At 42.7% G+C, this 13491-nt stretch overlaps 1 protein-coding gene across 1 annotated transcript in view; it reads left to right on the forward strand.

Moving 5' to 3' along the window:
• Positions 1-724: 724 nt before the first annotated feature.
• PPM1H (protein phosphatase, Mg2+/Mn2+ dependent 1H) overlaps positions 725-13491 on the forward strand; it is a 240073-nt gene continuing 227306 nt past the window's right edge. The window contains exon 1 of the mRNA XM_026500121.4: positions 725-1400. Coding sequence (XP_026355906.1) covers positions 1156-1400 — 245 coding nt within the window. The 5' untranslated portion in view covers positions 725-1155. The remainder of the gene's footprint in view (positions 1401-13491) is intronic.

Here is a 13491-nt window from a genome sequence, read left to right on the forward strand (position 1 = left end):
TCCTGATGAAACACATTCATCAGTTGGCTTTTCAGACATTTTTCTGTTTAAGAAAACAGTCTACATTAAGTGTCTCAATAGTAAACAGGGTCAGCTTTGAAAAGATACTTTTGTTGCTATGTTGGAGGAACATGCTTGTATAAAATTATTAAACGGTTAAGTACAACAGGGCTTGCATCTGATTTCTTAGGGCCCTTTTGTTTTCTTGCCATTAAGCTTATTCTGGGTTCAAAACAGGGCTTGCTCCTCAGATAATGATGTGTGTGGTGGTAATAAAAATTTAAAAAGTAATTCTAGAAATGCCTAGGGGAAAACTTTTAATAATTCTTGTGCAACTCTTTTGAGGTTTTTTTGTTTCAGCTTTGAAAAGTCTTTTACACCATGTGTTTCTCATTTCCACTGCCGTCCCACCGTGGAGTCGCCCCACCAAGATTCCACCTGTCTCCTCTTTCCCCTCCAGCTCCCGAAGTTTCCTTTCCCCGAAGGCGTAGGCAAGCATTCCTCAGCCAGTGGATTCCTCAACTGGCTTTGCCCGGCTCCACGTGACCTCCCCTAACACCTGTACACGGCTTTCCGCTCACAGCGCCCCCATCCCCTCAGCCAGGTACCGACCCAGCCCTGCTCCCCCTCCCCTAGGAGGTCACGATCCCGGGGCGAGCCTCTCTCGGGCCGGCAGGGGAGGGGCCGAGCTACGGCCACAGCAGCTGCTCGAGCCCTTGCAGCCTGATTATCACATGACTCGACGGCGGCGGTAGCCGTGGCAGCAGCAGCGCCGGCTCTGCCGGCTCTCCGGGTGGGCTCAGTTCCGCTCACGCAGGAGTCAAGCGCAGAGGGCGGGGAAGGGACCTGCTGCCGTTGCGGTCGCCTAGCCGCTCCCGGAGCGCGTGGCGTCTCTCCGGGCCCGACCGGCCCGCTCCATGCCGCTCCGTTGCGGAAGTGTAGCGGGGGGAGGCGGCGGCGGCGGCGGCACGGAGCGCGGGAGGCCGGGGCCCGGCCCCCTGCAGCACTAGGCTCCGGGAGCCGCGCGGCGCGCCCCAGCGGCCCGGCTGCCTGTGCGCCCGGCGCCCGCCGCAGCCTGCATGCCCCGCGCTGCGCCTCGTCGGGCCCCCGCCGCCGCCTCCTGCTCGCACCGCTGCTGCCGGGCGCCGGAGTAATATGCTCACTCGAGTGAAATCTGCCGTGGCCAATTTCATGGGCGGCATCATGGCTGGCAGCTCAGGCTCCGAGCACAGCGGCGGCGGCTGTGGAGGCTCGGACCTGCCCCTGCGCTTCCCCTACGGGCGGCCGGAGTTCCTGGGGCTGTCTCAGGACGAGGTGGAGTGTAGCGCCGACCACATCGCCCGCCCCATCCTCATCCTCAAGGAGACCCGGCGGCTGCCCTGGGCCACTGGCTACGCAGAGTGAGTGTAGCGACACCGGCGGCGCCCCTGCTCTCCTCGCGGCCCTTCCCCGCACGGTTCCAGCCCTCCTCTCTCCTTCTTCCTCGGCCCCAGGGCCCTCCAGGGACTGCCGGCGTTCAGGCCTCGGCGGGGACCTCTTTACTTACACTGGCCGTTCCTCTCTTTTCCCTCTCCCCCTTCCCCCATCCCCAAGGACGCAGCGTCTCCAGCCTGGGTATGGGTGGTAGATGGTGGGTGGCAGTGCTGGACCGTGGGAAAGCTAAGGTTGGACGGGTCCGTGAGTCCGGGGGCTGTGACACTTGGAAGAAAGTGCGTAGAACAGCTCTGCTGAAGTTTGAAGCACAGTAGGCAAATCTGGTATCAGCGCCCACCCTCCCAAAAATCTTTGCGCCTCCGCATGAAGTTTGTGGGGTAGAGTCGGGAGGAGCTGTCGCTGCGCTTGGGGAGGGGGGGGGTGGTGGCGCGCGTTGGTGTGCGAGGTTGCACATTTCATAAGGGCTCAGTTTCTCTGACTTAGCCTAGGAGCTTGCTCCCTTCTCCCTTACCAGGTAGTAAAACCCTGAGCTTTCGGTAAGTGCCAGTACTATTTCCCCCAATCCACGGGGAGGGGGAAACTTATTTCGGCTGTCTAAGGATAGCATTTTGGTAATCAGCTTTGGCGATTAAGCGAACGTTTGAGTGATTTACTATTTCAAGAACTGATTCAGTTAGGTTGACGACCTGGAGTGGAACGGGGAAAGGAGGATTTTAATGGCCTTCCCCCACCCCCAGCTACTCCTCCATTGACTATTAATGACCATCTTATGAATGGTAGGATAAGTAATGTTTTTCACCCTACTCAGCGTTATGAAACTGGGAAATTCGGAGAGTGGAATTTAGAAGACCAGAGAGCCGGGCTTAACAATGACCCTGTGGGTGCACAAGTGCATGCAAAACCCGGGTGCCTGGCACACCTGGCCCTTTTCCTTTAACTCCATCCGCTCTATAATCTTGGCCCTCCCCGATCCGCGAACAGCACCGCTCGCTGATTGGTTCGCCCAGGAACCAATCAGCTCTCCCGACGCCTGGGCGCTTTGATGCTGACCCTTTTCTGGTGGCCCGGATACCCCCGGGCAGGCATGGTTCCCGAAGCTCCGGGTTCCGGTGCGAGAGAAGGCAGGGAAGACGCCCTAACTAGAATCTCGAATTCCTTTTTCCTTCCCTTTCATCAGATGGCCTTTTCTCCATGGGTTTTAATAGAAAACGTGAATAAATGGGGTAGGCGACGGGAATGTGAAAAATGGTGAGAAAACAAGTGAGAACGCAGGATGCTAAAACAATGAAAATTAACACACAATAAAGGAGAAGTATGGTAGAGAACATCGTATGGGGAGAGGTATAAGATAGCATTTAACTTCCAGGAGAAAGCCAAGGCAAAAATGAACACCTGTGTAAGGAAAAAGTGTCTGCCCAAACACACCAAACACTGTTTTTTGAATGAAATTTAAAATTTTATTTTATTTTTTTTTGTTTAAAAGCCCATTTAGAGGTACTGCAAGCAAAACAGCTTGGAGGCATACTCCACTTCGTCCTACAATTGTGCAGGTGGGGGCCCTTGTGCCTACCAAAAAACCCAAACTACCTGGCTAGTTGTCACTCCAGTGGGTTTCCCAGGGCAGGGGCACCTGTCTGAGACACAGAATGACGAGCAAATGGTGAGAAAGTTCTGCGAAGTAGGAAGGAAGATGTTAAAACACATGTGAAAGCTACTTGGTCGCAATAAAAGGAGAGCCTCAAACAGGAAGAAAAGGAAAGGGGAATAAAACAACAGGTTTCAGAATGTTTGGATCCTATGGCAGGTCCATGATGTGGCAAGGACTATAAAGAGTATCAGGGAATCTGAAATGAGACCTATAGCCGGAATTGATGGGACTTAGGGGCTCTGCCCCCTCTTAGGTGGGCCTCCCATTTCCTTATCTCTAAGAAGTTCACCTTTTCCTAGACCCCGAAGTGAGAAGTGTTCAAATTGAAGGTTACAAAGGCAACTGTAAAATGTTTGATTTTAAAAATAGGTTATAAAAGTAATACATGATGTGGGAAACAAAGGCAAAAGAAAAAATTAAATTTCCTTGCTGCTTACGGCCCATTGACAAGTCCTTGAAACAGGCAGAGTGACTTCCTCTAGAAACTCAACTGCCTCGATGTTGTCACTTTCCTAAGGGCAAGGGATGATCTTAGGCCAACCCCCCAGGACCTGTAAGTCTACTTTAACATATAAAAATTCCCTTGGAAGTTTCTTTATCTCTACTCTCCAAGATACATGTTAGCAGTCATCCCCCAAGCATATGGCCCACTGATACACATCCGAAGGGTCTCATGACTAAGGTTTTATTAGACACTAATAAATGACCTTTATCTAACAATTGCTAGCCCCCCTCAAGCTCCTGGAGACCTGTTTCCAAAATTCCTTAGAGATTTATGCTATCCCTAACCCCTCCCAACTTGAAAGTACATAATCTCCAATCCTCACAACCCCAATGCAGCCCTTATGGCCCATGGGTCCTGTCCCTGCGCTTTAATAAAACCACCTTTTTGTCTCAAGAATTCTTTATTGGCCATCAGCTCTGGACCCCAACATTGCCTATATCAGTACATACTGGTGAACTCAAGCAAAGACCCATAGATATACAAATGTAGGCACCCCCCCCCACACACACACATTCCCTAGGGGGTAATGACCATAATCTAGTGTTTGGTGTGTGTGCCTTTCTAGATTTATTTAGATGCACTCATAAATATATGTGATACGTTTTTTTTTCTTTCCAAGATAGACTCATACTAAGTATGTTATTCTATAGAATTTTCAGAAAAACACTGTGTCATGGACTTTATTCCAAGTCAGTACATACGGAATTGCCTCATTCTTTTAAAATATATACATAGTACTAATAATAGCTAACAAAGTTGGTGGTTACTGTTTAGTGCTTTCACTCTGTCCAGATTTGTATCCTATCATTTGATTCTCACAACAACCCTTTAAAGTAGGCAGTAACATTTGCGTTTTCTATAAAATAGAAATTATATATATATATATATATATATATTAGGATACAGAGGCATTGGGTGGTTACACAACTTTCCCAGAGTCCTACCACCTTAGCAGAGCCTGTATTTGAACCGAAGCATGATTCCAGAACCCACACCACCAAACTGCCTCCTTACACTGTACTGAACTCTGTTGCATTCATCTGTACCCAGGATTAACCACCAATGTTATCTTGCCACAACCCTCTGTCAGAAGTACTGTACTGCTTCCTCAAACCTTGCACTATACTTACTCTTCCTGCAAAAACACATCCTGAATGGTCAAAATGGCTGAAATAGGGAAGGGAAGAGAAAGACCTGTAGGGCTAGGATCAGAGGCTGCAACGAGTAATTCTGCCCTTTGCTACATTATCTTCTGGAAGGAGGAATTACCTTTGTTTTAGCAGGTACCCAAGAGGGGTAGAATTGGTAGGAAGATTGCTCAGATAATGGGGATAAGGGAATGCTAGTGAGTCAAGACCTGAATCAGAAGCGGTTTGCTTACCTTTCCAGAAAGTAAGCTACTGTTCCCTTCCCAGAGGAAGAATTGGCATCACTCTGTGAATAAGGAGTTAGAGGAGAGTTGAACTCTAGCGCTAACCTTTTGGATAGCAGAAAAATTAAGGAGAGATGTTCTATTTTTTTAGCCACTTCTTGTTAATCCTTTTCAAGAAGAGATTCTTTATAGGTTATAGACCTAGAGAATTAGCTTAAGCAATCCTTGTAAGACTCGAGGATCCAGAAATTGAAGACCCTCACTTATTAATTCGGTACTTATTGGCGTTGTGCTGGGTGGAATTTCCTGGCTACTCAAAAAGCTTTCTTTTGTGGCTCAAGAGTTCCAGGGCTAAATGTTACGTCCTAAGGCCGTGTGAAGCATTACAGTTACAGGTAACATCCACAGAGCTAAAATATATATATTTTTTAAATCTCCATTAGCAAGTTTTATTTTTTAATTTGGCTTTGAAATTACGGATTGAGACTGTTAGAACTGCTCGGAGAGAGGCCATGGAAAACAGCAGCCTGAACCAGAGACCCCACAAGGCAGTTACTTCCTTTCTCTCTCCACAACTTTAAATGCCCGCCAAGTGATCCCTGTGCTTCAAGGACCTGAAAGTTGGTTCAGTTTTTAATAGGTTGGGAGCCCATTTGACTTCCTCTTGCCCAGTTTGTCCAACCTTTCTCTCGTCAGTGGTCAGCTGGACTTAGAGTTACAAGTGGATATGGAATTGGTGCCCGAAACTCTGAAAAGACCAGAGAGCATGTAATTGCATGGAAACAGCACATTCACAGCTTTGTCAGTGATAAATTTTTACTTGTGCAGAAAGAAAGAATTCTATCAGAATTTTACTTAGGTTATAGCTATAACTGTACAATTTTTTTTTTGTTCTAGTACTTTTATAAAAATGACTCAGACATGGGTACAAAAAAAAAAGCTACTTTTAAGTTCTTTGTGTCTCACAAAGTTCAAAATTGTGTTGCAATAACCTTGCTTAAATCCAGCAAATAGCCCACAGTTATTTAGATTTGTTTTGGAATCTGTAGGCTGTTCTGCCTTCCCAGCTGTTGGCATTAATTAACAATTACCAATAAATCACGTTGGTTGGCTGTGCAGTTGTGATGACAGAGAAACCACTATTTCTCTCTTGACCCAAAGCTCAGAAATCCCCTGGTCTTTCGTTTTCCCTTCTGACGTCCTCTAGCACACCCACCCCTCTTACACCTCTTAGCAGAGCTCCTGCCTGAGAACTTCCTGTTTAACTTTGGCAACGGAAGAATCTCGAGGTTCTCCACTTCTTCTTGCATAAAGATAAAAAGAAATGGACTGTGGAGGGGGGTGTCGGATTTCACAAAACTCTCCGTAGCACTTATTTGCAGATGAGTTAAAATTTTGAAATAGCCTAAAACATTTCACCTACCTTTCTGGTAGCCTGCAGAAGGTATTAATTTCCTATTTTAAACCAGGCAGTTAAACTCTCCTCCCTTTTCAGATTTCTTTTTTATTTTAACTTTTTAAGTTTAAATTCAATTAGTTAATATAGTATCATTAGTTTCAGAGGTAGAGTTCAGTAATTCATCATTTGCATATAAATAACGCCCAGTGCTCATTACATCACGTGTCCTCTGTAGTGCCTATCGCCCAGTGACCCCATCCCCCCACCCTCCCTTTTTCAGATTTAATATCATAAAGAAGTCTTCCCCTCTGGGATGGAGTTTCTGGGCTGTCCCTTAGGAAACTGGATCAGCTTCCTTCAAAGACTAGTGATGCTCTGGCCGAGCGTTTAACCATTCTGAGCGGTTGTGTAGCTGATAAATTAAAACTGATGGCATACTAGAATTGTTTTCTAAAAATATATTATTTTTATTTTTTTTAAAGATTTTGTTTATTCGAGAGAGAGAACAAGCAGGGAGGAGAGGGAGAAGCAGGCTCTCCACAAGCAGGGAGCCCAATGTGGGACTCAGTCCCAGGACCCCGAGATCATGACCTGAGCCGAAGGCAGACGCTTAACCGACTGAGCTACCCAGGCGCCCCTAAAAATATATTATTGAAGACAATTTTTTATTGAGATATGATTGACATAACATTAGTTTCAGATGTGTAGTATAATGATTCCATATATGTATATAGTGTGAAATGATCACAATAAATCTGGTTAACACCCATCACCACACACAGTTACAATTTGTGTGTGTGTGTGTGTGTGTGTGTGTGTGTGAGATGAGGGCTTTTAAGATTTAGTCTTGGCAACTTTCAAATACACAATACAGTACAGTATTACTAACTGTAGTCACCCTGCTGTATATTACATCAGGCAGGATGTATTTTATAACTGAAAGTTTGTTCCTTTTGACTACCTTAACCCATTGTGTCTACACACACACATACACACACACCCAACCATTCACCAGTCTGTTCTCTTTATGAGTTTTGTTTTTGTTTTAAGACTTACACACACAGTGAGATCATATAGCATTGTCTTTGACTTATTTCGCTTAACGTAATGCCCTCAAGGTCCATCCATGTTGTCACCAAATGACAGGATTTCCTTTTTTATGGCCAAATAATATTCTATTGTGTGTATATACCTATATATATCACATATATTTTTATATGTCACATATATATGTTATATATATGTGATATATGTATAGGTATATATACACACACAGCACATTTTCTTTATCTGTTCATCTATCAGTGGGCACTTAGGTTGTTTCCATGTTTTGACTATTGTAAATAATCCTGCAATGAATATGAGGGTGAAGGTATCTTTTTGAGTTAGTGTTTTCATTTCCTTTGGATAAATACCTAGAAGTGGAATTGCTGGATCATATGGTAGTTAGATTTTAATTTTTTGAGGAACCTCATACTGTTTCCCATAGCATACCAATTTACATTCCCACCAGCAGTGCATAAGGGTTCCCTTTTTTCTACATCGTAACTAATGCTTGTTATCTCTTGTCCTTTTGATAATAGCCATCCTAACAGGTGTAAGTTAATATCTCATTGTGGTTTTGGTTTGCATATCTCTGAGGATTAGTGATGTTAGGTTATCTTTTCATGTTCCTGTTGGCCATCTGTTTGTCCTTTTGAAAAAAAAGTCTATTCGATTCTCTGCCCATTTAAAAAAATCAGACTTTTTTGTTACTGAGTTGGATGAGTTTTTATATATATATATATATTTTGGGTATTAATCCCTTATCGGTTATATGGTTTTTAGATATTTTCCTCCATTCAGTAAGTTGCCGTTTCATTTTATTTTATTGATGGTTTCCTTTGCTGTGCAGAAGCTTTTTAGTTTGGACAGTCTCACTTGTTTGTTTTTGCTTTTGTTGCCTTTGCTTTTGGTGTCATACCAAAAAATTGTTGCCAAGTCCCATTTTAAGGAACTTACCACCTATTTTTTCTTTTAGGAATTTTATGTTTTCAGCTGGCATTCAAGTCTTTAATCCATTTTGAGTTAATGTTTGTGTATGGTGTAAGATAGTGGTCCAGTTTCATTCTTTTGCAGGTGGCTCTCCAGTTTTCCTTATAACATGTATTGAAGAGACTGACCTTTCCCCATTGTTTGTTCTTGGCTCCTTCATCATAAATTAATTGGCTATCTATGTATGGTTTATTTCTGGGCTCTCTGTTCCATTTATCTATGTGTCTGTTTTTATGCCAATACCATGCTATTTTAATTACTATACCTTTACAGTTTGAAATCAGGAAGCATGATACCTCCAGTTTTGTTCTTCTTTCTCAAGATTTGTTTCGCCATTTGGGGTCTTTTGTGGCTCCTTACATATTTTAGGGTTCTATTTCTGTGAAAAATGCTATTGGAATTTTGATATAGGGATTATGTTGAATCTATAGCTTGCTTTGGACATTTTAACAGTATCTTTCCAATCCATGAGCATGGATTTGTATTTTCCATTTGTATTTTCTTCACTTTCTTTCATCAGTGTTTTATAGTTTTCATTCACAGGTTTTTCACCTCTTTGGTTAAATTTATTTCTAGGTATTTTACTCTCTTTTGGTGTAGTTGTAAATGGAGTTGTTTTCTTAAGTTCTCTTTCTGCTAGTTCATCATTAGTGGATAGAAATACAACTGATTTTTGTATATTGGTGTTGTATCTTGTATCTTTACTGCATGTGTTTATTCCAACAGTTTTTTAGTGGAGTCTTTAGGGTTTTCTATTTATATCATGTCATCTGCAAATAGTGGCAGTTTTCTGTCTTCCTTTCTGATCGGGATACCTTTTTTCCTTTCCTTTTTTTTTTTTTTTCTTTCCTTTTCTTTCTAATTGTTCTAGCTAGGACTTCCAGTACTATGTTGAATAAAAGTGGTGAGAATGAATATTCCTGTCTTGTTCCTGATCTTAGAGGAAGAACTTTCAGGTTAGCACCAGTGAGTATAATATTAGCTGTGGACTTGGCATATGTAGCCTTTATTACATTGGGGTACATTCCCTCTCTACCTACCTTTGTTGTGAGTTAATTTTTTAATCATAAATGGATGTTGAATATTATCAAATGCTTTTTATGTATCTATTGAGATGGTCCTTTGGTTTTTATCCTTTATTTTGTTATTGTGTATCACATTAATCGGTTTGTATGTATTGAACCATCTTTGTTTGCATCCCTGGCATAAATCCCACTTGATCATGGTGTATGATAGATCCTTTTAATGTGGTGTTGAATTCAGTTAGCTAATATTTTGTCGAGTTTTGCATCCATGTTCATCAGGAATATTGGCCTGTAATTTTCTTTTCTTATGGTGCCTTTATCTGGTTTTGGTAATGCTGGCTTCCTAAAATGTATTTGGAAGCATTCCCTCTTCTGTCATTTGGAAGATTGAGAAGGAAGGACAAATTATTTTTAAAGGAAGATGTATTTTAATTCTAGATATTTGGTTGTTGTCTTCATAGTTTTCTCTGATTTGTTTAATCTGAAAGAGGATTGATTCCTCTCTCCAACCCTTGAATTTATTTTTGAACTACTTTTCCTCTTTCAGGAGATAAATGCTGTTCATCTGCTTCCATTCTTTCATTCAGTCAATGAAATCACTGCATTCCTACTATGTGTCAGGTATGGGTCCTATTCTGGGCCCATATTATAAGACATACTGTCCTCAAGAAAATTTTATGTCAATAGTCTTTCCCCTTTTAGTGTCAGTCTTTGAAATTAAAGTGAAATCGTGGACTAATAAGGTTGAAAGAGGCCAGCGTTGGGGAGGGCAGGGAGGGTGTTTCTTTTTTTTTTTAATGTCTTTTTTTTTTTTTTTTAAAGATTTTATTTGACAGTGACAGCCAGCGAGAGAGGGAACACAAGCAGGCAGAGTGGGAGAGGAAGAAGCAGGCTCCTAGCGGAGAAGCCTGACGTGGGGCTCGATCCCAGCGTTCTGGGATCACGCCCTGAGCCAAAGGCAGATGCTTAAGGACTGCGCCACCCAGGCGCCCCTTATTTTTAATGTCTTAATGCCTCTGGGCAATTTTAGATCTCAGCATTTGGAGCCTTTAAGTCAGAGGGCAGAAGTAAACTATTCTTTCCAGCAAGCACAGTGATTAGCTGTCAAGTTCTCTGTACCTGAAGGTCCCGAGACCTTTATACATGCTTGTACAAAGGCATGAGTAAAGAAAAAAGTTATTCTGACACTTGTTAAAATGGTAAGGAAGACTTTATTCAAGACTGTTGGCAATAGGGGCATTTTAATAGGGGAAAGAATTTAGACTCAACTCCAAATGCAGCACAGACAACTGGGAATTTATAGCCAGTGAGCAGAGTTGAGGACTTTAGTGGATGGAAAATTACTAAGAGGAGACATCATGGGTAGGGAGATTCTTGCTGAAGGCAGGTCAAGGGCTTAGACTTCAAGGTAGGAGAGGAGGATTTGAAGGGCAATCAGATTTGACTGTAAGTAGTGATGTAAAGAACCAAATCCATAATCAACTATTGCCAACATTTTAATAAATAAAGAATATTAAAAGCTCAAAAGGGTAGAGGCAAATAATCTCAGCAAAAGAGCAGTTTTTGGTTTTTTTGAAAATGCTATGATATTGCTAGTTTTCTAATTTTTCACAGACCCATAAAACTACATATTTTTCCTGCCGTAGAGGATTCCTAAGGCACTTTACAGTTTTAAACTTTGAGAGTTCCTGAGGTTAGGCTAAGAACCAGTGTCTTTCCTTCTAGGCTGAGGTCTTTCCAGTGAGGCCTACTGTCTTCCTTATTGTGATTACAGTTTTGAATTATTTTTCCCCAGCACTTGCTGACGAAAATTTTCAAACATGCAGAAAAGTTGAAGCCATTGTACTCTTAGCACCCAGATGGCCGCCATGCAGATTCTGCTGTGTGCGTATTGCCGTATTTGCTCGATCACTTGCCTTGCGTCGGTCTATTATTGTTACTTTTAAGTGGATGTTTGCATTAGTCCAGCGGCTTTGATTTATGCTATTGAGGTATTTTCCATAGTAAATCAGAAATGAGGATTAATAGCTATGACAGTCTCAGTTGAGAAAACTACCCCACAGTTGGGTCCTCATCCAAGTGGGGGGCGCCAACCCACATTTAACTTTTATTCCATTGGTACCCTGCAAATGATCCCTCAGTCCATATGCCTGTCATCACTTGGCATTCACATAACTGAGAGCTTTAGATGGGGTCAAATTGAAAATGAGAAATAGATGACCTGTCTCTTTGCTGTGCTCCTGTTTAATTAAAGCAGGAGGAAATTTGTTCAGGACTCGAGTCATTCCTCCTGTCAGCTGGTAGCCGGGCAGGTGAATGCTGTGAGGAGTGGTCTGTTGTGTAAAGACGAATGTGTTGCCTGAGAATTGCTGCTGATGAATAAAGACGCCTTGTGCTGCTTTCCTTCCTTCGGTAGATCTTGTCCAGCGGGAGGCTTAGGGAAATCCAAGTACCTGCCTAACTGCTTTTTTTCCTGGTGTGGTCGGATCACTTGGGTCTTCTGGAATGTGAATCCCTAGTGCTTTCTTTGTTATGCTGTTTCTGACTTAGTTTCCTCTAATTAGGCGTAAAGTTTAAGTGCTTACCTACCTGTATTTTCTCTCTGTGTGGACTTTATGCTTCCTTATTTATGAGAGAGACTAGTGATGCCACCTGTTACAGCTGTATAGCTCGGGATGACTATTAGTCCCCTGCTGTGTACACTTAAATGTAAGCGTCTGTTCTCCATGTATAATAGAAGAGGAAGATGCGGCTCAGAGAGAACCTAAGTTCCTTCAGAGTCTCACGCAGTCCCGCCATGCTGGTGACCGTCATGGAATCATTGAACCTGATCGTTCGCTGTGTGAGGTTATTTATTCCTAAAAAGACATCTTATTCCTATAAACAAAATGTTGCAGAAGAGTGTAATGCATTTTATTACTTAGAGGACATTAGTAAGGCTTAATTGCCAGGTGGCTTTAAATTAGGTAAGGGCATGTGAGCACATCAAGTTCTGCATAAAAGGATGCTTTTCAAAGCTTTCAAAAACAGTTCTGTTGAGCATAATAGACTTTATTAGTACAGGCGTGTGCCCTGAGAACAGTAGTCCAGACCTTGCCAAGTTACCATCTTAACTCTGAAGTGCCTTTTTTCATATTTTAATGTTTTTGGAGACCCTTAAGTCTTAAAACCAATCTAGACATTTTATGTGGTGGCATTTTCTAAAGGTAATACATCCTGTGGGCTACGAGTAGCTGCTCAGAAGTGGGTAATATACTGAGGAATTCTGAGTGATGGGGCACAAATCATGAATTGGGTTTTATAAGAGATACCCTCTTAAAGTTTGCTTCGGGAGTCCTGTTAGACAAGCTCTTTACTGAAGTAGAATCAAGTTGTAGTGGGGATGTTGCAAGTTAGTGTGGACTTTGGGGGCCAACAAGGCTGCCAACAGTGGTGTAGTCCATCTTTGCTGGTCCTTAGCCCCGTGGGCTTGTAGGGGGACTGGCTTGCGGAGGGCATGCCTCAGTCAGGCCTGATGGGGCCTTGCTGGGTGGGGAGTGGCATCAGTCATCACAGGGCCGTGGGGCGGACAGAGACATCAAGCACTTGCCACGCCGAGAGGACCCAAATGGTTTGTGTACTCTTACTGGCCTTTCAGTAAGTTGACAGATAGACATTTAAGCTATTTAAAAAAGGTGCCTCTTTACCATATGACCTTTTTTCATATAAGTATGGTAAGAAAAAACATCTCAAGTGATGAATTGACTTTTTTTTTTTAAATAAAATGCTGTGGATTATTGAATTACTGTCTTTAAGTGGTCCGCTGTGGTGTGCTAGTAGCCATTTTATGCCTTTTTAAATGTTGACAAGTTATGTTTAGAACACACAGCAAAAATAAAAGAAAATAAATGTTTAGTAGGAAGTAAATTTTAAGGTATGGTGAATATGAATAGCACATAAGAGGATGTCAGGGGTGGGAGGGAACAAAACTGGTATTACTATAGAAAGAACTATATTGAGGATTTTTTTTTTTAAACATAAAAGGGAAATAACTACAATATTTTGTTGCAAATAAATAGCCTATGGGGATGAACT

Source organism: Ursus arctos, unplaced genomic scaffold, assembly GCF_023065955.2.
Source record: "Ursus arctos isolate Adak ecotype North America unplaced genomic scaffold, UrsArc2.0 scaffold_21, whole genome shotgun sequence".
Lineage (NCBI taxonomy): Eukaryota > Metazoa > Chordata > Mammalia > Carnivora > Ursidae > Ursus > Ursus arctos.